This window comes from Pinus tabuliformis, chromosome J (assembly GCF_031772625.1).
Source record: "Pinus tabuliformis cultivar Carrire ecotype Pingquan chromosome J, CPIR1, whole genome shotgun sequence".
In the NCBI taxonomy this organism is placed as follows: Eukaryota; Viridiplantae; Streptophyta; class Pinopsida; order Pinales; family Pinaceae; genus Pinus; species Pinus tabuliformis.
In genome coordinates, this window is record NC_142295.1 from 314,714,279 (window position 1) to 314,739,811 (window position 25,533).

At 40.0% G+C, this 25,533-nt stretch overlaps 1 protein-coding gene across 1 annotated transcript in view; it reads right to left on the bottom strand.

Annotated features, from left to right (window-relative positions):
• Nucleotides 1-205: 205 nt before the first annotated feature.
• LOC149226995 (uncharacterized) overlaps nucleotides 206-25,533 on the bottom strand; it is a 199,413-nt gene continuing 174,085 nt past the window's right edge. The window contains exons 8-10 of the mRNA XM_089380374.1: nucleotides 796-903; nucleotides 609-704; nucleotides 206-457 (exon numbers count right to left, since the gene is read on the bottom strand). Coding sequence (XP_089236500.1) covers nucleotides 206-457; nucleotides 609-704; nucleotides 796-903 — 456 coding nt within the window. The remainder of the gene's footprint in view (nucleotides 458-608; nucleotides 705-795; nucleotides 904-25,533) is intronic.

The following is a 25,533-nucleotide window of genomic DNA, read 5'->3' on the forward strand; positions in this document are numbered from 1 at the left end:
CAGGGGTTAGCTGCACTAAGCCTCCGCCACCTGCTTTACGCCATCTACCATCTTTGAAATGGGGGGAACGACTGGGAGTTGCCCAAGGATTTGTTCTCAGAGAAGGAAAAAACATGTTTTTATAAATACAATTATTTAGTTTTCTAATTATTTTAAATAAAACATTAGCATCACTCCCTTTAATGTTACAACCATCTTAATTTTATTATTTTCTGATCATTTCCACAGAATATTTTGTTTGCACTTTCTTCAAGAGGACAAAGTAAGAATACAATACCTGACCAAAGGGACTGAAAAGTTGTTGCAAATCTTTCTTTGTGGCCTCAAAAGCGACATTTCTGACAATAATTTTTGTTGAACTCTTGCTCTTGTCATGTTTCTTTTCATGAGTTGATTTTGCTTCTTTTCTACTATGGCTCAACTGTAGAGAAAGGGCATGCCCATCAAGAACACCTCCCTGCAGCAAATTAATCAAATCATGTAGCGTAAGACTCATCTTTAACTTCAAGTTCAATCAGATCAATATAAAGCCTTTTATGAGATTACATCAAACCAACATCAACACATAAATTAGCCTCTGTATTAGATGAAAAGAGAGAGTGGGCTACCTGCAATTTCTTGCAAATATCCCTTGCTGTTTCATTACTGTCAAATTCTACAAAACAAAAGCCCTTGTTTTCTCTCCCAGGAGCATCCCCCTTCATCTGCATGCTAATGGTAGCCACATTAGAATCTCGTCATAAAAAACTACAATCATTCTAATTCTCTCTACTCGAAGCAAAAAGGAAACAGTACCGTTATACTTCGAATTGCTCCTCCCTTCACATGCTGGTTGAAATGTTTTTTCAATGCTGCTGCTGTGGTTTTGAAGTTCAAGTTTTTAACAAAAATGGATCCAGACAACTGCAACATACAGAATTTCAGATAAGTGAATCTGATTTTTTGGATACATTTACAACTTAAGTTACATCATGAATCTTAGCATACCAGGAAAACAAATTTCTTGATGGTTAAAACCATGTTATATAAATTTATATACCCATGGCCCTAACCAAAATGTATTTGTTAAATTCATCAACTTAGTAAATACCTAAAGTCACTGATATTAACATTGAACCATCCACATCTTCTGCCAAAATTTTGTATTTTATATTTCAAATTATTTAAAATAAAATGAAAATTAAAACTGTTTCAAAATCAATTCAGCTTTGCAGTTTGCAACATTACTACCAGTGCCTTTTCTCACTGAATCTCAAGATTTACACAGGCTATTTAATTGTAAGATACTAATAAGTGAATCATCAGAAAAAAGAATATGCAGAAAAGATAATAAACAACATGAAAAGGGGTGTTGCACAGGTTCAATTGTTCAACCACTAATGACCTTACCTCCCATCATGAGCTAACAGAGCAAGCAAAGTCCACAAGGGATGAGTTAGCCAGAATCAGCATTAAGACATAAATCGCCCTGTATTCCACATAGCTCATGAAATAGATTAAGGGGTGTTCCATGGGGATGCACCCATTAGGGTTAGAACACGCCCCCCATGTTTCCCCTTCATCAGACTTCATATGGAGAAAGAATAATTCCATATACCATTCAGAATTCAGAAGACTTTAACAGCGTTCAGGATTTCAGGATTGGCAAGATTATAGCACGGGATGAATTGCCATTGTTCAGATTTTATCGTTATTATTTTTATATTTTATAATTTAGAGACAGGATCCCTATGCTACGGACCCCGATGTCTCCCTCGAAAAATCTTCATATCTAGCTTGAAGTTCAGCTGCATTAATTTCTGCATAGGGTCATCATCAGATCCTTTAATTTCTTTTCCTTAGATTCTTTCAATTTACTTGGACCCCTATCAAAACCTAGAATTTCAGACTTTCCAGATGCTTTCTTATCCTTTTCAATTTCCTCAACTAAAACCTGGGCAGCCTTATAATCATTAGTTTTAGCACGTCTCAACTCATAAGAAGTATCAGCATTAAAGGCATCAATATAGAAATCCAAAAGAGACTTGTCAAGAGGTTTATAATCTTGAGGTAATTCTTTAATAATACCATTAAACCTCTTATTAAATTCCTCTATTGTTTCATTTTCTTTCTTCTTTATGACGTTAATAGCTTTAACTAGATGTCTTTCTTCTCTCTTATCTCCATACTTGTCCTTAAAGGCATTAATAATCGATTGCAATGAATTAAACGAATTATCAGGCTTTTTTGTAAACCAATCCAAAGCATCTTCCTCCAAGGAAAGAACAAAGAGGCTCATCTTCACATCTTCATGATTATAGTCAGCACCTCTAGCATATTTACCCAACCAAGATCTAAAGTTTTTAGATGAGCATTAACACTAACCGCATTATTGCCTTGGAAAGAGGGCAACTTATCAAGACCATTCTCCGGGAGATCATGGGGATAACCTTGAATGTTAGCAAAGTTACAAGGGGCGAACAAGTCCATGATGTCTTGCTCAGCCGGGTCAGGGAAAAGCAAATGGATATCAGAGAGAGCTTCTCGTCCAAGATTAAAAGTAAGTGTACGGGAAGAGAGCTTGTGTAATTAACTCTGAGAACCTTTTCAAGATCCGGAGTAGGATTAACCAAGCAACTTGGATGCCTCCTAGTACACGCTCTTGTAGAAGATGAAAGAAGTGGAGTCGCCACTCGAACAGAAATCTAACTTTGAAAAACCCAAGATGTTAAGAAGGTAGTAAAGGGAACCAAGGACAAGAAACTTATCCTGGTGAAAGATGTTAGAAACCAGGCACCAAAAAATGTGGCGTGGCCAAGATAAATGAAAATATGACAGGTGAAAAGATGAAAATGATTAAGACGAATGTCGCAAAGCCAAGGTCCAATAAATTGTCCCCAGCAACAGCGCCAAAAAATGTTGTCGCTCAGATTATACAGGCACCGCGACAACGACTCGGGTCAGGGGTTGTCACCCTAATCCCCAACTTCTTCGTTCTAGCTGTCACCCAATAGCAGGCTATGGGGGGTAGACACTATGAAAATGAGATGATGAAGGACAAGTTGGGAACCAAGGAGTCTAGGAGACACAGTGAGTGGCCTAGCTACCTGATTAAATTTAGCAAGATTTTAAGGATTAGATTAAATTTATATTTGAGACTAGTGCCTTATGGAGTAATCGAATAGACAACTACTGCTTAGATGCCTCGCTAACCTATATGTTATGCAAATCCTAAGAGCTAGGTGTGATGCAAAGACCTTGGTTAGTTTTAATTAAATGCCTAATCTAAATGTGACCTTCCATTAACTATTTTGAAGCTAGGCTCCAAGGTAGGTCGTGGGAAGGAAGCTGACAAGAAGCAAGCAAGGGCTTGATTAACGATACCTTATGTTAGGCTCCTATCACCCAATGTCTTCGGCGCTGCAGAGACTTTGGCTCTGACAACTGCAAGGTCATCGTGTTAACCACCAAAGAGTTGCTAAGCCCCTCAAGCTAGATGAGAAGGGTGGCCCTAGAAGTCTATCAACCAAGCTTATGCTTGGAGGTAATTTATCAATGCAACTAAACTAAGGATGCAATGCAAAGATGTTGAGTGAATCTTAGGTTAAGATTTGCTTAATGATTAAGTACTTAAGTTATAATCAAATCTTGAGTTAAGAAAACAAGTACTTGACAATGATATTCAAAAGACAATCTTAACCATAAGGAGAATGTGCCAATTTAACAAATGCCACTAAAATACAATGGGTATCCATGATACAATATAAATCACCAATATGCTCAAGATAAAATTATCATCCACAAGAAGATATTAATCATGAAACAATGACGACAAGTAAACGAGAGATAGAGCACTTATGTTATTTAGAACGAGGATTACTTCAATAAAGAGACAATGCCTTTTTAAAAACTGATGCCAATATTGCGATTAGATTCCTTATTGCCAACAAGAGATGTCAATGACAATTAGGCTTAGATCAATATGTAAGAGACACCAATATCCAATAGACTCTTAGATTCACTTACTAGCAAACCATTTAAAGAGATTTAGATTTTTTTATAGAGAGAGCTTATAAGTGCAAACTTAAAACGAACAATCAAAGTTTTAGTGTGTTCTTAGCAGCAAGATACTTCATCAATTGTCAAATCCTTTAGCAACCTAATGTAAACAACGTCTTCAATTACAATCAATCATCATCAAAGAACATGAACAAGTGAAAGTGTTTTATGTTAATGACAGCAGTAAGCTAACTTATTACAACAGTGAATCTCTTATGATAATTAGGACAGCAGTGAGATATTTCAAGGCTAAAGATGCCAAACAGTCCTAAAATCCTTACTTCCTTTTCAGTCAAATTAGAATACTTACGATAGAGAACAAACAGTGAAAAGGTGCATATGCACTTGATGTAATTTCAGACCTTTATAATGCTTATGACAGTCAACAATAAGCCATGTAGTGAGCCAAAAAATGACAAGCCAATTGATGCAATGAAATGTTGATATGCTTAAATGATTTTAGGCCACTTTTATGATTGTTTTACCACTGTTATCACAACAATTAGATGCTGCAAATTAAATCAGTGAGGGAGCAAGAGATAAATGTTAAATGAGCTCAGAAATTTGTATGATGGCATTCCTATGCTAAGATCAGACCTTATGATGCCTTTCCAAACAATAAGACAGTCACCTAAAATTGCAAATTATACCAATCAGAAAATGCTCATATTTTTATGAGTGACCACAACAAATACGTTGAGTTTGTTATCAGTGACTTCGTGTTGATTTTGTAAAAATCCTACCATTAATAAAATATTTTGGCTGCTAATAGAACAGAGATGAATAGAGGGCTTGAAGACGCAAACCAATGAGCCCTTTGGGCTTGTAGATGCTTAGTGAGAATGCCCAGAACTTCTCCAATAGCTAGAGCACCTGTAAACACGAGAATAGTCCTAATATCTCTGCAAAATCCAACAAATTTTACCCAGAAATTAATTTTAACCAAACCGTGAGGAAAAGAGGACAACAAGGCCAATTTAGGCCCACGGCTAGGTTGTACAGGCCTTAAGGCCTGCTGTCTAGGGCAGTGGAGGCCTGCGGCCCTGAAAAAATAGGCAGTAGGGCTTGCGGCAGGAGTAAATAGGGCAGCGGAAGGCAGGGACAGAGAAGGAGGGGTTTGGAGACAGTGGCAGGCTTGGAGGAGAGAAAATGAGGGCAGAGGAGGCCACGACAGGCAAGAAGGAAGGGCAGCGTGGAGGAAGGAGGGGAGCCGAGGAAAGAAGTGGCTGGACATAGAGAATAAATCTCATGGCAGAGATGGAAAAGGCTGCTGCGGGAGGGAGAATGAGGGCAGAGGAGGCCACAACAGGCAAGAAGGAAGGGCAGTGTGGAGGAAGGAGGGGAGCCGAGGAAAGAAGTGGATGGTCAGAGAGAAGAAAGCTCATGGCAGAGATGGAAAAGGCTGCTGCAGGGAAGAAAAGGGCCAGCAGCAGGCTTGGAGGAGCCTCCTTGGGCTGACAGCAGGGTTTGGAGGGCCAAAGAAGGCCAAAAGATTTAGACGTCCGCAAAAAAAATCAAATTTGCCTCGGATTTCCACAATTTGCCCAAAAAATACCACTAGAAATCCTCTTGAAGGCTGACGGATTCTCCTTGGGCTTGAGCGTTGAGCTTGGAGGAGCAATAGATGGTGGATCTTGCCTTCCTAGGCCTAGATCCACCTCTAGAAACCCTCTAAAAAATTTCCAAGACCTGAAACCCTCGAAAAATATTCAGATATAGGTTGAGGTTCACCTGCACAAATAAAAGTACAAGAGCCCAAATCCCCAATATATACAAAAAATTAAAATAAATCCCAAAACCCCAACTGCAAACATAGTGAATAAAATAATTTAAACAATCTTATTTTACAATATTCACAATGATTTATGGCTCTTATAAGTTATAAGCAGATCTATTCATTTAATGCACAATAAAAAATACAGATCAGCAAAATAATTTAAAGGGGTGAGCAATGGCCAAGATCTTTCCAAAACCAATCGTTAGGTGAGCCTTGAAATTTAACAATCTGGGCTCTTAAGTTTTCTTGTCTTGGGAGTTGGTTGGTCCAACCGAAGACTTCCCCTCACACCCAAGATCTGAATCCCTGAAGTCTCTACACACTTAAGATCAAGTTATTAGATCAATAGGGGCTAGATAGACACCATAACTCTCAAGATCTATAGATACTTGCTAGATCAATCAAGTTAAAACGCATCTCTAAACCCAGTAACTAAAGCAAGATACATGTGCAAATAATTACTCCCATCATTGGCTAATGAAATAATAACTTGTAAAATATTATTCAATAAAGCATTAAGAACATGATCCAAAAAATAACGACAAGAAGCAGAAGAGGAACACCACCTTGAATAAACCCCAAAGTCTTTTGCTTTGTTGATCAAAAAAAAGTATTACAACCAGTATAGCTTGACTTAGAGCTTTTTAACAAAATTTTCTTTATCTTGAGAAACAAATGGGTTCTAATTTATAGAAAAATCCTCCAAGTGGAAAATAACGACTAGTTGGCATGATACTCGTCAAAATAATCACGACCTTTAATAAATGTTTGATCATTTTTTAAGCTCCATAGTCGAAAATATTCATTTTTTAGGAATTTTCGAATTTCTTATTTAACCCATTTTTTATTAGCTCAAACTAAAATAATTATTTTGAGCTAATTTCTTCAAAAAAATTGACTTTGATTTAACCACCAAGGCCCAAGGGTCCAATTTTTCTTAAAATATCCAATATTCCCATGGTGGGGGACCTCCAAAAATTAATTTCTTTAAGACCCGCGAATTTTCCACTTGAAGAATTTAATTTCTCTAAGACTTTAAGTTTGACTCTAATTAATTAAATTTATGACTTAGGATTTTAATTTATTTTTACCAAAAAAATTAATTAATTGACACTAATATTTTTTCCACCCTCTAATATTTTAGCCATGGTGTCTAAATATGAGGGACCATGAACTAAAATATTTTTTACATAAGATAATTACATTTCAACCCTCAAAAGGAGAACACCCGTTCATTATAGACCCTCAATTTACCACCCAATTTTACGACTCAATATGATCTAGTAGACCAAGTGATTTGTAATAAAATAATTTAGCCAATTAGCTTAAATTATTCCCAAATCACTTTTACAAAAGACTTGACTAAAACACTAGGACTCACCTAAGACCTTGATAATAAATTCCACCTTAGCTTTGGGGTGAGGCTGGAGGGAAAAATTATGCCGATCATCTGTGTTTAGAAACACAAATGAATCAGTGAGATGAAAAACCTCCTAGGATGAAATTCGTCGTCAAAATAATAGACTTACCTAGGTTGTTACATACATATATCGTCTTACTAGCATCATTTACATTAAAATTTTACAGAATGGGTTTACAACTCTGATAAACTGACGAATGATGATGATGATGAATCCTCGATATCTGAATGCTTGCATATGATGGAATTCCATTGCAAAAATGTGTATTGATATAGGGCAGTTGACAAAGAGTGGTCAACAGGTGTGTAACAGTCCCAACCCTGATGTGCGATAAATTGCCTCATCATCAAGGGGTAATAAATACTAAATCTCTAAAAGCAAGCTTAGGATCCTGAGTTATGCATCCAAATCAAAGCATTATCATAAAAAAGTAAAAGGCACACCAAAGGGGTGGAAAAAGCAAGCCGAGGAAAGGGGTAACTCATGCCTCCACGATTGCTCCCTCCTTACATCTATACACTCAAGATGCCCGAGGAAAGGGGTAACTCATGCCTCCACGATTGCTCCCTCCTTACATCTATACACTCAAGATGTTAGACCACCATTAGCTAGCCACTTGGCTAGGAACACCTAATATGGTCATCCATCTAGCCATCCCTAACATAATGAAGGAACGTTTATACAAGACTTGGTTTAGTTTGATATTTGAAGGTGATCTTTGTGTGAAGTGTTATTATGCCCATAACATTAAGTATGGTAAGCTATGATGTATCCATGGGTTTTGTTACCTAATTATTGTTAATTTGCACTTATCTTGAGATAGTTTTGTCAGGTGGTTCTCATCACATCAACAAATGGCTACTTGAGGTGATTGCCACACCTTCTCAATAGAGCAATAGAGCTCATACCATAGCAAAGAGAAAAATTGACCTTGATGATGCAATATTTCCTATCCAAAGAAAAGCATTGAGCTATTAATGACCCCATATGATGCTTGATACATGCTAAAACGCTAAGCTCATGAAGCAAGGCATTGGAGATATTGACGATATGCTCAACCGACAAAGGATGCCCCCAAGTTGGCCTTGACACTATTTGATGGAAATCACTTGTTCTAGAGCCTAGATAATGATGGTCATCCTTGAGATGACAAGGGAGGGCTTGTACATCACCTTGGAGCCCCAATGCTTGAGTTATAGAGTGCCACGTCACCCCTTTTGCTCTTTTGAGGGTGATGTAGGGCACCATGGACATGGCATGTTGGCATGGAGTGACTTTGGAGGCAGCTTGCACATGATTCTTAGAGATGCATCTTGGAGTATAAGGCACCCATTAGCCCTTATTTTACCTTTCAGTAGATTAAAGAGCTCATTTGGAGGATGATGCCATGTTTTAGGAGCATTTTGTCCCACGTGTGGGATTTTAAGGCACTTTTGTTATGTTATTGAGCTATGAGGTTGGCTTGTAACCTCTTTCATGCGGAACACTTAAAGTAACCTTGTCAATAGGACTTGTTGCTACAAAAGCTAGAAGGCCTTGTAGAGGGGTAACCCTACATGGCAAAACTAGACTAAGTGACAACAATGAGGTGTGGCCCACTATCACCACAGCCATTGCCCCTTGCTCTTTATAGATTTTCACCATTGGTAGGAATCTTGATATATAGATCACCCAAGAGATATTCTAAGTTTATAGGTATAAGGTGACACAATAGGCTTCTAAGGGATGGCACAACTTAGGAACAAGGCTCAATCAATGAGGAGAGGTAATTTACATCCCTTGGAGAGGCCAAACTAGGGCATGCTAGACCTAGGTTTTGGTGAATAGCATGGAAAATGGAATGACCTAGATCCAGGTACCCAAAAAAGGTTTCCAACAATGTATTATAGCAAGGCAATGGCTCATGAAACCTTCAACAAGCCCTCAAGTTGAAGATTAACCAAACTAGGGTTTCTCCTAGGGCAAGAGAAATTATGGAGAAAAATGGAAAAAATAGCCACCAAGGGGAATGATTTTCAGGCAACCACTACAACGCTTCATGTCGAATCCTTCCAAAGCCCAAAATTCCTCTTCCAAGACAATTTGCACTAAGCCCTAATTGGATCGCTTGCCCTTAAGAGCACTGAAAACAAGACAAGAGGAGTGAAGTTGAATTTATGGATAAAGTTTGACTTGATCACCAACTAAACAAGGCCAGTGCCTAGTCCTTAGGGGATGGGGTCTATGGATTCTTAAGATAAGTTATAACTTGCAAAGGAGTAAGGATGTTAGATGCCCTAGCATAAACCCTAAATATTGCCTTTGTGAGGGATCAAGATCACTTGGGAGAGCTATAATCAAGATTCACCAAGGGGACTGCCATTTACATATCATACATGAGTAATGCATACAATAATGAGACCTAGATTCTATGCAATTGATTTTCAACAAATTAGGGCACAATAGGAAAACCCTACATCATCAATTTATTCCATACATTAGACATAAAATCAGAAATTTTCAATAATAAAGCTCACTTACAAGAAAATATGCATGAACAATTCTTTATTGATCCAAGACAACTTCTCCAAGGTCAAGAAAGTAGCTACAATGAACAAGAATACTCCATAGATCACATCTTCACCAAGAAAAAAGAAGAACAAAATATCTCTAAGGAGGGACGAAATAGTCCAAGAGATGATGATTTGCTATAATGATCCTCTCCTCTGTTTATATAAGGAGGATGAGTTAAATTTTAGCCTGAAAGCCCCCTAATGACATGTTAAATCATAATAATCCCTTGGGTTACAAGCCAAACCACAAGCTTTTAACATAAATGCTAACAAAAGCTCACAAGTGTGAGTCATGAGGCCTCTAGGGCTTACGTCGTCCATAAAGTGAGCTCCAAATGCCATGTGTTGGTGCCATTACGTGCCAAGTGTGATGTAGAAGCATCTAAAAATCATGATTTGAGGGTTGGCTCTCAAATCCTACTAAATGGCTCATTGTGGTCCCAAAATCCAGTTGCAATACCACAAAGTGGTCTCCATGGGTCTCTAATTGTGAAAAGTATCCATCTTTGCACCAGTGTTGAGGGCTTTCTAGGTGCTACTAGCCATCCTAAGTCTCAAAAGGTGAGACCATCCCCATTTAGACCCTAGATTAGCTACCATCCCCATCTAAGCCCTGGATCAATTGCCATCCATAATCCATATCATATGTCCTAAAACAAACAAGCACAAGCACCAGATTGCAAAATGATTAAAGTACCTTTTGAGAGAAAGCCCACCTTCATCCATCATTCCATGTGCTCTTGCCAGCTAGATGAGAAACATAGGGCTCATGCAAGTGGCACAGATATAATGGCAAGTCATCAGCTAGTAGTCGTTGTCAAGGTTTGCTTGGCTAGCCAGTTGACTGTCAAGAATAGAAGAAAAGTTTTCTCCTAGGGGTTACCCATTTTGGTGGGTAACTTTCCCCAAGATAAAATGGATTCTACAAAAGCTCAAGGCATTGTTAACAACCTCATGATGATCATGACACTCAACAAATGGCTCATAAAGAGCATCATGTCACAACATGGGATTTGATCGCGGGAGGAGAGGATAACAATTTTCCTCACAACCACTTGTGCTAGACCCACTTGAAAAGTATAGTTGATTCCATACACACACGCGCACACATATTCTATTAATTCATGAGCCAAAAGTTAAACCACAAATAATTACAATCATAATATGAATATGTTGCAACTCATGATACATGATAATAAACAAACTTGAAAGCCATGTATCATGTGACATCCTTGTCAACATCATCAACACCACTATTATGTGCTTTACGAAATTGCTCACCCTTAGCGTAAGTCACATGGTCTAGGTTCAAGTTCAATTTCAGCAATGATTAGGTTCGGTTTGAATTCGAATCTTTTGATGAGGTTCAGATGACGTTCGCCATTTGGTTTGTCTACGCTGAATCTCTCATGCAAAAGGTAGTGCGTCTGAGAAAAGGAAGGGAGTCTAGCCACTAGAGCGACTAAAGAGAGAGAGACTATGTGGAAAGGAACCCAAAACCCATTGTGAAACAGCGATCTATAAAACTTGTGTGGATTTGGGACTGCAAGGGTTGTGTGAGAGTGACTCAAATAGAAGGAGAGAGAACAATCGCTTGAGTCACGGCAAACCTGCGAGAGAGACCATCTTTGGATTGTGATTGGAAACGAGTGAAGAAGCCTCAAGCTGAGTTGATTAGCCTGAGAAGAACTCAACTATTTGGATGTATTGTGCATGATAAGCACTAAAGAGAAGGAGAATTGCCAGGGGACCATAGGGAGCGGTGAAGGGATATATTTTTGTGTTGTGTAGGTCCCAGTGGCCATATTTAACTATGTGAACAACCAAAACTCAATGCTTGAGAGGCAATACTCTTGTTTCCTACAAGTGAAGGAGATTGGCCTTCAAACTCTATAACTTGAATTGAACCTTCATTAAAACTCCCTGAGAGAAGTATTCTCCAAACATTGGAGCTAGCTCGAGGGTGGCCAACTACAAGAAACTTGCAATGCAGTTGTGCCTACAGTTAGGTGGAGAGTGGCTACCCCTTCTTCATTTCCAGCAAGCTCAAGTCAAACGGATAAGTGTATTACTTTCCTTGCTTCATGTTTAAATGTTGTGCTGGATTCGCTGTGTATGCATGCAATGAGACGTTGAAAGCTATAGTAATGTCTTATCGAATATGTATGACAAGTGACTTGAGTGTAAACATTCAAACTGCTTGTAGGTCGATATGCTTTCCTTTTATGAATATGAACTGTTATATACAATGGAAGTCTTTCTGTCAATTGGGGTTATCTTGGGTGGTTGGGAAGTATGGTCATTATCTTCCCCTCTCAGGTTCAAATCCCTACTAGTTACATGATGAGCTATAATGCCTTGATAAATATTGTCGTAATGACTTCGTGCCTATGAATATTGTTGTATTGACTTATTGAATATGTATGACAAGTGACTTGAGTGCAACATTCAATCTGCTTGTAGGTTGATATCCTTTCCTTTTATGAATATGATTTTTTATATACAATGGAAGCCTTTCTGTCAAATGGGTTATCTTGGGTGGTTGGGAAAAATGGTTGTTATCTTCCCCTCCTAGGTTCAAATCCCCACTAGTGATATGATGAGTTATAATGCCTTGATAAATATTGTTGTAATGGCTTCATGCCTATGAATATTGTTGTATTGGCTTCAATCCTTGTGAACTCTTAAGTGAGTATACCTATGGGTTGGCCTAGTACCAACAATGTTAGGCTCACTCTAGCCCTTGGGTTGAGAACGAGGCTAATTTCTTTTCTCAAAAAATAAAATAAATCATGACCTTTGTGTATTTTATGTTCATAAATGGAAAAGTTAGCTTTGGATATAATCGTTGTATATAAATACATATATTTCCAATTTTATGAAGGAAATCAAGTTGAGTCACTATGTAGACAATGGTGGTGGAGTGAGAAGCCTAGTTAAACACAGCGTGTTGATTTCCCTTGGAAGCAGTGTTAGAGTCCTAAATATCAAGAGAGATTTGTGTAAGCAATCCTAGATTTTACCTAAAAATTGGAGTTTGAACTCTCAGTGTTAGCCCCTGCCCACATAGGACAATAGGAGCCATGAAGTGGGGGCCCTACAAGAACACCAAGCCTTAGGAGAATAAAAGAGATGCCCTTTGGAAGTTATCCAATATGGCGCAGCTTTTCTCAATGAACTGCCACTTGACGACAAAATCTCTATTGATTGGGCAAGTCAACGAACAACACCAAAGTATCGGAGCATCGAGAAATCCTAAAGAATGACGTCATAAATGGTGACATGGTAGTGTCGGTGAAGCACATGCCAGCAAAATTTCGCATTTTTGCCCTGCTAGGTACGAAAATATGAGTGACACATGGCACACATCAGCAGTGCCACGTGGCAAGGGACACATCAAGATCTACCACATTTCAAGTGGTGATTGGATGACAACGAATGAGGTGGCATGATGAGTTGTCTACCCACCTATCGGCATCTCAGCTATTTGCAAGGAATTGTGGTTATAACAAAATCCCCAATATCCAGGTATTCATGTATCATGATACCAGCATAGTGGGACATTGCCATATCGCACATCACAGGACATTGCTATATCAACGTATCAACACATTGGAGGATATGACTATATCAGCGTAATGGCAAATCGAAGGATATCACTATATTAGCATATCAGCATTTCGAGATACCAATATACTAGGATATTGAACCCTCGGGGATTTGGACAAGGCACATTTTATAGAAAATGCCAATATGGGGGGACTTCGACATGATAGACAAGTAGCAATAGTGGACCAATGCAGCTAAGACAAGTGGCCAGAGGCCGCCATGTCAACTACATGGCCTATATTGGACGCTAATGTGACCTTAAAAGGGTAATATTTTCAAGTGGGCACAACCTCATGTCTGAAGCTCAAAACGCGATGAAATTTATATCATTGGAAAGCTCGCAATGAACAAAAGACGATCGCATCTCAAATTTGTGATCTGAGGTGATGTAAGAAAAAGGTATTAGAAAAGGGGTACCAAGGACAAGCATTCCTATCGCTTGGTGTATAGCCTAGGAAAGAGTGTCCTAATGCGACCCCCTTTACTTAACTTTATGGGAATTAAAGTTGAAACGAGCTTATAAAGTATAAAGTCATAAAGTGACTTTAAGAGAAATAAAGTCATAAAATAGCTTTAAAAGAAATTGTCACAAGTGACTTTATAAACATAAAGTCATAAAGTACCTTTTGAGTAACTAATGAAAAGGGCACTAAATGGAAAAAGTGTCTAATGGGTCAATGAGAGATTAGATCTCCACCCTTGATCTAATTAGCTATGATTTAATCTCAATCGTTAGATAAGGGTTAGGCCTCTCTTTTTAATGAAAGAACAAAAGGGAAAAAGGAAAGAGAAGGAACAGTTTTGTACATTTCTTCATGAGAGTTGGAGAAAAGAAGCAAAGAAGGTTGAGAAAGTCATTCACAGCTTGAGAAGGGCTAAGAATAGTAGGAGAGTAGAGTAGGTACAGCAAATCTGGTACAAAGTCCAAGGTTGAGTACTGGCTCAGAACTCAAGGAGAGGATCAACGCATTTATTGTTGAACAGAGCATTAAAATTGAGGCAGTGTAGGTTGCATTTATTGTTGCCGTCTGAGCTCGATTTTCAAGGTAGTGTTGACGGTGCTAGACCCGCCAACATGTCAAGGGGATCTCCCCGATAAGAAGTCCCAATTAGACCTCAAATCGTTTGGTGTAGGAGTCCCAGCAGTGGGTCATAAGGTAATGCCTTGACCGCGATGTCGCACAGAGGCAAGTAGGATAACTCTATCAGCAGCAAGGGTGTGACTGATGTAGTGAGTCAAGGAAGGTGTATGAGAGGTTCCAACACTTCGAAGGGAGAAGGAGGTGAAGGTGAGTTCCAGGTTGAAAGGGATTAGTCCCAACTCGGCTAGGAACACACAACACAAAAGGACATGCACAGCTTCCGGCAGAGCAGTCCACTCAGATGCGGCAATCACATCATACAAGGTAAGATAACACGTACAGCACTCACGAATCAATCCGAGACGAGTGCGACGGTTGTTATAGCAAGGTTCAAGTGAAAGGTCTGTCTGATGTCCGGCAGAGCAGTCGACACAGACGATGACAGCATTAACAACATATGCAACACATTAACAACAAGATTCATATAATTGCATACAAATCAGTTCATACACAAGTACGTAAGTTAAACAACATATATCATTAAGGCAACCGGAGCAATCCAACTACAATAACAACATATGCATGAAAATGTGTTGGCTCTTATTATATAAAGAAGTGTAAGTCTCAATCATACAATACATCCATGTAAACCTACTAGCCCCAACAGTGGAATGTTACATCCACATCCGTCTGCTCCTCCAAAGAGTTGTACTAGCTACATGCAGTGGAGAAGCCAAGGCGCGTTACAATATTGTCCAAGCCTTCTTCAAGATAGTCTTAGTAGAAGCTTGGCTGACCAAAAGCCTATACAATGAGTTATGAGGGACTATATATAGCAAAGGGTGGGGTGACCCTTGACATTCCCCTTTGTGACCATTCAACTACCCTCATGACTCTTCACCTACTCTATCATTGTTACATCCACTATTGAGACTCGACTTACACTTGACATGACTCAACATTACAATGCACATGTACCCATGTGAACAATGGCTTGAACAAGCCAAACTAGACATCATTCGGACTTAGACAACGATAGAAGTCCAACTGCTCAACATCCTCATGTTGATCGATAGTGACATATTGATGCCAAGATTGGTAGTCCTTGATAGTGTCTGTGTGTTCTATTGTGACATCCGTTTGAAACCTGAACCTTACCTCCATAGCATCTAGGGACACTGCTTGGGCTCCTCTGTCCAACTCGTCTGTAAGCATGCGCATCATTGTCTTCAGTGTGGCCGGACCAGCAACGTACTTGCACATGATGTCTACACTAATAGGCAAGTCTAGGCTGGTGGCGGTGCGCATCAACTCGTCGAAGTACGAGTCAAGCTCTTGTCGGACCTGCTTCTTTGTCTTCGCCTGGGTGAGAGTCCCAAGTGATGGGATCGCATGAGTGTGCACTATAACATCCATGCTCTTGAATACTCGTGCATGGGAAGCCTGTATGCTAGTGATGAGTTGCAGTAGGTCTTCGTAGTTCCGGATCTGACTCCGGATACATGCTTGCAGCTCGACTGCATTGGCCTTCATCATCTTTGGCAAGTGAAGCGGGGATCCCTTGTACTTCATCGTCCATGCTTGCATGTTATCAACAGCAGCATGTATGTTCTTCAAGATGCATGCTCTTCTCACACATCGTTGCTACCATCCGTGGAGATGAACGACTGCTTGATGCATGGTACCAAACTTGGAGTACAATGCTCGCATAACTGTGTCCAAGGACAATACTTCATCTAGTATTGCCTTCTTTAGTTCAGCTCGGGCGGACATTGTCACCAAGTCTCCTCCCTGCTTGGCCACCTGTAGTTCCTTCGCCATTCACTCATTCTCAGCTATGAGAAAACGAACACTTGAGCTAGTGGCTTCGGCATACACTCTAGTTGCATTGGCCAAAGCAGTTGGATGCTTGTGCACATCAGTCACGATCACTTGCTCTTCAAATTGTACAGGGGATGTTTGGTCCTCCGAAGTCAATACTCTTTGAGACTGCACAACTCTGTGATGAGATTCGTCAAAGGAGATGTTGTGCATCTCTGCTTCCGGCTGACCACCAAGGATCTCAGTGCCCCCTTGGTCATTTGAGACTTGCTCATCATCAGGATGCAATGAAGCGGGTGAGTCAACCTCTTTGTGATGAGGCATGAGATCGGTATCCTGTTCCAACTCCCACTGCTCCATGTCTGCATCCAATTGTTCAAGCGCCTGTTCTATCTCATGAGTAAAGTCTTCCCCTTGCGATGGTTCACCCTGTTCGTCTGATGCCAGCTATTCAGATGAATCAACTACCTGTACAGGCGCTGCTTCGTCTGTCTACACATGATGCGCCCCCTGCTGTGTCCGCTGTTGTTGCACTTCCTTCTGTTGGCGCAGCTCTTGTTCTCTCCAAAGTTTCTCCCTCAGCTCATGCAACTCCTTCTCTGCGTCTTCCATTCTCTTCTTATCCCTCTGCCTTTGCCTGATGCGCTTTTCGCATTGCTGCCTCTTTCCCTGAATAGCCTTACTTGCTTGTTCTACAAGTGGATCTACTCAAAACTTGCAGCTTTGCTCCTCCTCCATGTGGTCAACAATCTTCCTCCTCCTTTGGTCGCGCACAGGTATGCTTGGCTTTGTTGCCTCTATTGTTGCTACTACTGTTGCTACTGTTGGTGCTCTCCGTGATGTCGCTTCATGCTGTTGTGCTAACCACTCTACGACAAAGCTGACCTGTTCATTGGGTCTAGAGGAATTGTAGCAATACCTCCACGATTCTTCCTTGACCCAATGACATGCCCCATGGATCCAGTTGAACTGAACTCTCGCATAGTGATCCTTCACAATGCAATGTGGGTCATATGGATTGAAGCTTCGAAGGTCGAACAGGTACTTCTTCATTTGTTATGCTTCGACATCCGCTTGCTTGATGCTCCAGATCTCATATAACCCAATCCGCAACGGAAGAGCGGGCCAAGGTGCCTTCTTCTTCCACTGCAATCTAGTTGTCAATCTTGCTGAGATATGATATGCTACTTCCTGCATGACAAGTACGTCCAAGGCGAACTTTGGCAGAACATGAGGAGGCTTCTCCGCACTGAACACTTGGATGAATGTGTCAGACAGTGAGGCATACCAATCTGCAATGCCTAACAATGCCTTCATCGCTTCCTCTAACATGCAGGGTGGATCCTATTCGAATATCAACCTGTACACTGGGGTGACAAAATGGTCGGACAACCATATGATCACTCCTCTGAAGTTGCATTCGGACAATAACTTGAAATATGTGTTCACAACAGTCTCCGCCAGTGACCATGCCCACTCTAAGCCCAGGAACTCATGTCGGGCACAGACTACATCTAGAATGTAGGCGGACATGTAAATCTTTGCATGCATGCCTTCGGGTGACTATCGAGCCTTCGTGACTTGTTCCTTCAGCTGATGAGCCAGTATGTCGGACCAGTTGCATGGTCTTCCTTCTCTAGCCAGTTGGTCCAGCGCGATCACCCAACTTTGAGGGAAGGTCTCAATGCTTTCTTGGCCACTCAGTCGGCATGCGAATATGACCAAGTATTGGTATTCCTTCCTCAATATCTTTGTCTTATAGATTTGGTTGGGTGTCATCCTGAAGCGAGCTGGCTCCTTTACCTAATCCTTCAAAATGTCTCTGGAGTGAGCTCTGTTGTTGGGCAAGCTGAATGGAGGATTCATGAGAGTCATGGGCTCGGTCATCTGATACATCTCATCGCAATCTCGTGCCCAAAAGGTTGCAAGCTTCGTACGACTGACACTACTCAAGGTCATCGTCTCAGGGTCAGTGTGAGAAACGATCCAGTGAATCATGTCTACGCATGGGAACGCGGGGTATCTGCATGTAATCCAATACAAGCTGGACTTATGAATGTTCACGTACACCTGAAAGTCTTCAAGGTCTTCCCCAAAAGTACCTATGAATGTTTCATTCACCTCTTGGCACTTCAGTTTGATCTCCTTGTCTAGATACAGCGTCGTATCTTCGTAGATCGGCAGACTAGAGGACACCTGCCCAACTGCTGCTCCAGCTGCAAAACCATCAGTGTCCTGTGATCCTATTCTCTTGGAAGCTATTGAGACAAATGAACACCTGAAAGGTCTGGAAACAAGCAGCATGCATGGCAACAAATATGTCAGTGAAAACAAAGCAAATCCGGGGAAGGACACAGCACATACCTAGAGAACTAATGAGCAAGATTACACAAATTTTACTAGGAGGCTGAGTGACTAGCTGCCAGAATTGCGCAAAAGGCAGTTTGGGCTGTCTGTGAGGCTGGACGGGCTGCTGGATCTCCGAAATGCGCAATCCAGTCAGGCAGTTGGCAGCTGGGAAGAACCGTTGGCCCAGGGACAGATTTGCGCAATTTCTTAGGCCAAGCAGCCACTATCCTCCAGAAATGCGCAAAACAGTGCTGGAGGCCAATGCTGGTCAAGAATGCGCATTTCTAGAAAGGAAGGTGAGCCTTCCCTCCCCAAATTGCGCAATGCAGCCTCGGTGAAGGCAGAGTCCGAGCCAAGGTCGGCGCGACTCGCCGACGGGCAACTGAAAGCAACTAAGACAGTAAAATGAATGGTGACACTAAGTGATAGCATAAGTGATTGACAGTGCATGCAAAACATGAATGAAAGATTCAACAGACAGATCAACATGCATGTGGGTGAGGCAGTTCGCCAGTTAGGCGAACTTTTGTGCAAAACAGTTTCATGCATGTGATAGCAGTGAGATATCAACGAAAACTGAAACAAATCTAGGACAAGCTAAAATACATGTAAATGACAGCAAGTGTTCAAAGAAATCAAGCAAATAGCACTCACACAAGTGAATACACAAAAAGCGACAGAAATGCTGAAAAAAGACAAGTTGAGGCCACTTACCCGTGAATAGCTGAGTCGGATGTGTCGAAGAGTCCTGGATGTGCTGTGGGATGTCAGAGCTCCAAGATCGATGTGAATGAATGAGCTTTGATGCATCGAATAAATAAGTTTGGTCTCATGACGCGCATGCCACAAATCTAGGAAAAAGTGACACTTGGAGGGAAACTTCTAAAACAACTTTGCATGTAACCCTCGGCTGCTAAAAATAGCTCCCTGAATCATGGGATGCCTTTTGCATGTTGTCTCTTGCTATTCTGGGAAGATCAAGTCATGCATGCATGCAAGTCAAGTTTCCTCGGTCCTGGGTGGAACTGGTCAACCGGACTGTCCATGCATGCAAGTGCTCAACTACTTGGGAAAAATGTGCATTCCTGGCTAGGAGCTGGGCTGACTGCCCAAGAGGTTTGTGCAATTTCTGGGCAGAGCAGTAGACTAATGCCCAAATTTGCGCAAATCTTGGGTTGAACAGCCTGCTGCTGGGAAAATTTGCGCAAATCTTGCTAGAAGGGTTGGCTGGCAGGATTGCGCAATTCCTAGAGAGAAGGCTAGTTGCCCTCCAAAAATGCACAATTTTCAAGGGGAAGTTGCTCAGCCTGCAGCTGGACCAAGTCCGGGTAAGCAGCGTATGAGGGTAATGGATCAACTGTGATCGACATGCGGCTTTTGTCCGAGGAAAACACTAAAGCTTGAGTACTTGATGAAGCAAGACAAAGTGTTGTGTAAGGTTGGTAGGGAGGTTCCAAAACAGGCTATAGGAAACATTTTGGAGGGTGGTTGTAGCCGCTACAACAGGTAGTCTAGGCAGATTTATAGGTGTATGACAACACATAATTGAAGCTACTAGGGTTGTAAGAAGTAACATGAATTCTCAAAAAACCTACACGTGAAAATCAAGGTATTCTAACAATGTTAATCACAGCTTGTCAACCAGCAAAGAGCACAATTTTTGAGGGAGGAATTGCTGAGAAATTTGTGCAGTTGGCACGAATTTCTAAGGGACTATCAAGCACAAATTTTTGGGTGTGATTGGCACAAAAAACGAGTTGTCTAACAGTATTTAAGGAGCAACTACAACATGAAATTCTAGGAAATTTGGGCATGATTTCCTATGAGATAAGTTGATTTAACTATTTTTATAAATGTTGTAGTACGTTCCCTATATGTAATAAAAATCTCTCTCTCTCCTTACTAGTTTTCCCTACAAGGTTTTTCCAGGCTCTTTGGACCAAAAATCATTGTGTTAAATTTGTGTGACAGCTACAATTATTCTAAGTGAAAGTGAAAGAGTATAGTAGGCCTATTTGTTTCATGTTTAAAAACAGCAGCAAAAAATCTCAGTTGGGTTGCGCATTAAACTGATGAGATTAACCAAGTTGGGCTTGTTGTTGTTGCCTAGCACACACACCTAAGTTAGTGAGAAAAAGCCCTGAACCCCACAAGGTGTGGTTTGGTGGCAAAACTAAGAGATGGGGTTGTCACCTATTCTCAACGCTCTCCGTTAAAGCTCTCTCCTAGGTGAGCTAAGGGGGGGGGGGGTCCCTAATGGTTATAAGATATGAGGGGGTTAAGTGTGTTGTCAAAAATAACTTGTTTTCAAAAATTAAGCAAGCATATGAATAAATGAGCAAATTTCAATGATATATTCAAAGTATAAAGCTCTCTCCTAGGTGAGCTAAGGGGGGGGGTGGTCCCTAATGAAAAGTTATAAGATATGAGTTTTTAGGAGATTAAGTTAAGTGGAGTGTTTGTCAAAAATAACTTGTTTTCAAGAATTAAGCAAGCATATGAATAAATGAGCAAATTTCAATGATATATTCAAAGTATAGACCAATGCCTTCAAATAAATAACAATAGCTTGCCCAAAAAATGAAATCAAGATACAATGATAGACAATCCTGCAAAATCAAATGTTGGACCAAGATGAGCATATATAAACATCAATTGCAACTATAAAGGAGATAGTACTTAAAAGTAAATGCTCAAATGAAAAGATAATGACATCAATTAATCATAAGCAAAATCATCATCAAAGCAACAGATACATGTAATAACATGAAATTGAGTTGCACCAATGAAGGATATTCCAAGTAAAAAAAAGCTAATTGTTGCAAAAGTAAACGATCCAAATGATTGCACTATAAAGCAAATGCTTCTTGAGAAAATGATGATATTTGCAGATATGACTCAAAAAATTCAAGATAGCATATATAGGAGAGTTGTATTGCAAGTAAAGTGAAATTGTGAGGTAGAGATGCTCTTGGTTTATTTTATTAGTTGTATTCTAGAACAAAGTTTCAATTGAACTCTGGTCCCCAGACCTCATCCTTGCCCGGAGATCCGGATCTCACAATGAGTCGTCAATAGGGGTGGAGGGTCCCTAAAGTCTATACAACCAACTTAAGTTGGAAGTTGATTTTTAAAAATGCGAATTAGTAATAAAATGTACCTACGTGGGATGCTTGGGTAAATGTTGTTGCCTCCAAAATAAAGCATTGGCGCTTGAGTATAATGGACAATGCTTAGGTAAAAATACCAATATCTTCAAATGGAAATGAAAATGAAACTTCACAAGTCCACAATTGTTTTGCAAGAAATAGAGTCAATGCCAAATTGCTTCAAAACAAAGAATGTTCAATAATAACCAAAATGCCACATAAATTAAGTTGACAATGATAAAGCAAAGTGCTCAAGAGACTTGTGAAACCAAGACGGTTAAACTAAACCAATTTAAGTTTGCCGATTGTGTAAAATATTTGCTTGCTTTTGAAAGAAAAGAATATTGCATGTGTTGTAATAGAAGCTCAATGCAATTACTCAAGACATTGAAATAAACAAATGTCAAACTTGTGTTAATATTAAAATGGATGTGAGAACTATGTCAGTAACTAATCATGCAGGAGTGAAATGAAATTAGCGAATGAGAACTAGACTAACTAGACTAATATGATTAGTTCACACACAAGCAAAGATCCTCCCTCTAAATGGGGAGAAGGGATACTATGGAAAAAATCACAGACTCCCTCACAAGAAAATTTAACGCTTTTATTAGTGAATAGTTACAATGAAAAGAGACCTCTCAAGAGACTTCGAAAAGAAAAAAAATCTTTACAAAATTTGTGCTTGTGATGCACTAGACTTCCTCCTTAGATGCCCAAAGTAATTAGCAAATGAATGGCATAGAGAAAAGGCCTCTGCCCAAATCTGCCCAATATGTGGATTATTTTGGTATTCACAAATCGGTCACTTTACAATCACAATGCATGCAAGAGGAGAGAGGCTAAGCCCCCTCTAGCTCTCGGCACTAGAGAAAAAAAATTAGCAGCGCTCACAACAGCCCACGACCTCCCTTGAAAACTAGTCTTGAAGTGAGAGCCCAAGATCCTACACACAACTTGTTAAAAGTTTCAAACAATGAATTCTGCAAGCTGCCACAATTACAAGTTAGAGAGGGATGCAAAACAAACCAAGTGTTAGCTATGAAATTAATCAAGAAAATTGCAAATATATATGTACAATAGTCTACAAAGGCTAAGCTAAAGAGTATTAGTAAAATCTCATCTTTTCTTAGCTATTACTCGGCTCTAAAATAGCAATATTACAGTTTGAGAAATAAATATTAAATGTATTATGCTTGAGATATGAGCCCAAAGCCCAAAAGAAGTCCCTACAAGACAAATTCGAAAGATGAGGCTTCGGAAATTGACAAATGTGGGTTCTCCTTGAGTATTTCAAGAGTGGATTGGTTCTTCTGAGAACTTCCCCCCACGCTTGAAGCTTGACCCAAAGAAAGATTTTCTACACAACTTCACATAGACTTAGATCCACATGAGCTTAATCACATGCAATGATGAGAAAATTTTAAAGATATATTGGACATCCACTAAAGCATTCTCTATCTAAAGCAAGTAAATAATCTTTATGCTAATGTAAGATAGTTATACATCAACACAACTTGAAAAGCATAATGGAAATAATAGCATAATGAAATAAGTAGAAAGAAAAGGACAAGAATATCAACATATTACCATACACAAGGAGAAGAACACCTCAAATGTAACCCCAAGGTCTTTTGTATTAATTTGCAAAAGGGTGTACAATCCAATGGAGTTTCCTTTAGCCCAACAACTCATATCAATTATTACATAGTGAGAGCCCATAGCTCTATTTTATAAAAGCTTGGGAGTCAATCCCAAGGAAAATGGTGACAATCCCAATGCTCCTTCATGCAAATTCGAATTTCCAAAGTGGCAACTTGATTTCTTCCTTATAGGCCCACACAATCCTTGATGAAGTAGCTCGAATTAGATGAGAGAACATGTGGGAGAGTGAAGTGGATTGGTAGGAGACCACTCTCCACCTCACTCAAGTAAACTCTAATCCAATCTCAAGTCAACACATGATATCTCCTTGAAGCTTGAGTTAACTTCCTCAATTCGTGGATATTGTCACTAGAACTCGTTGTCTTCTCCACAAAAATTTGATTTTCTTGATTTGTGACGTATGTGGAGTCCACATCACTTGGTAACTCAACTTTGACCTTTAAATGAATTTCCACCTCATTTCCACATCATTTGAGCATGTGTGGATATTTTTTTTTTCATTTATTTAATTGTTGGGCTAATTTATTGCCACATTTTCCACAAAACTTAAGAAAAGTAGATTTTGAAGATCTAGAACTTATTTTTTACCCCTCAAAATGTGTCATAATTGTAAGTTGAGGGTGAGGTGTAATTTTGAGCCTAAGTTGCAGGAAACGTGGCCCTAGGGGGCGTTTCGCCAAGGGAAGCGAAACGAAACGCGTTTCCCCGTACCGTACGACCTGGAAACGCGTTTCCGGCCGTACGGCCACGTTTCCCGAAACGGAAATGTGGCCGGGCCCCGTTTTCCCAAAAAAACATTTGTTTTTTATTTTATTTTTTTCTAATTTGTTTTTTAATTTTTTTAGGGTTTCCAGGATGTTCTAGAAACCATTTCTAAAGTTATAAAAGAGCAGTTTCTCTCATTCTCTCATCACACTATTCAGCAAGTCGTTTCTCTTGGAGATTGGCAGTTGTTTCAGCTAGGGTGTTTTGAGCAGTGAGCAAAGTAGATTTCAGCAGCGGGAGAAAGAGATTTCAGCAGCAAGAGAAGGAGATTTCAGCAGGAGATTTCTGTAGCAGCAGATTTGGCTCAGCTACAGCCATATTTCTCTTCTCTTTTCTGGCATTTCGGGGTAGTTTCAACCACAGAAAATTAATTTGGGTAAGCCACATTCATTTTGTTAGTTTTTTCTTACTATTTCTTCAATTTTTCTAGGGTTTATGCAGCCAAAAATATGAAAAACGTTTTTTATTTATAGATTTGTTTTTTAAATTTATTTTTGCAGTAGATTTGGCTCAGCTACAGCCATATTTCTCCTCTTTTCTGGCATTTTACGGTAGATTCAGCCACAGAAAATTAATTTGGGTAAGCCACATTCATTTCTTAGTTTTTTTCTTACTATTTCTTTAATTTTTCTAGGGTTTATACAGCCAAAAATATGAAAAACGTTTTTATTATTTACAGATTTGTTTTTTTAATTTATTTTTGCAGCAATGGCTTCCAGCCAAAGGGCAGCTGCAACTTCAAACCCTAGGGCCAACCCAAGGGCTGAATATTATCCTCTTTGGAGGCATGTGACGAAGCTTCAAAGATGTGGAGGTGGTGGCTCATGGGAATGGCGATGCAATCTTTGCAATAATACGTACAAGGGCTCCTACCTAAGAGTGAAGGCGCATCTATTGCATGGAGGAGGACAGGGGATTTCAGGTTGCACAAAAACATCAGATCCGTTGGTAAGGAGGGCATATCAAAGAGAGCAAGATGAGGCGGATGGTACTAAGAGAAGGCATGATGACCTTACTCAAGCTCCATCTAACATTGAGCCAAGGATTGTAGCTGAAGCAAGAAAGAGGAGAGCTGGTCACACTCAAGAACATGAACAACCAGCACCCAAAAATACCAAAGGCTCAGGGGCATCCCATTCAGTTCAGGATAGCAGAATTGCTAGATTGGTGAATGTGCAAGCAAGAGAAGAAGCTGATTCCAGAGTGGCTAGGTGCATTTATGCATGTTTTATCCCATTCAATGTTGTTCGCTCTCCTTACTGGCAAGATATGATAAGGGCAGTTAACAAAGCTCCTCAAGGGTAC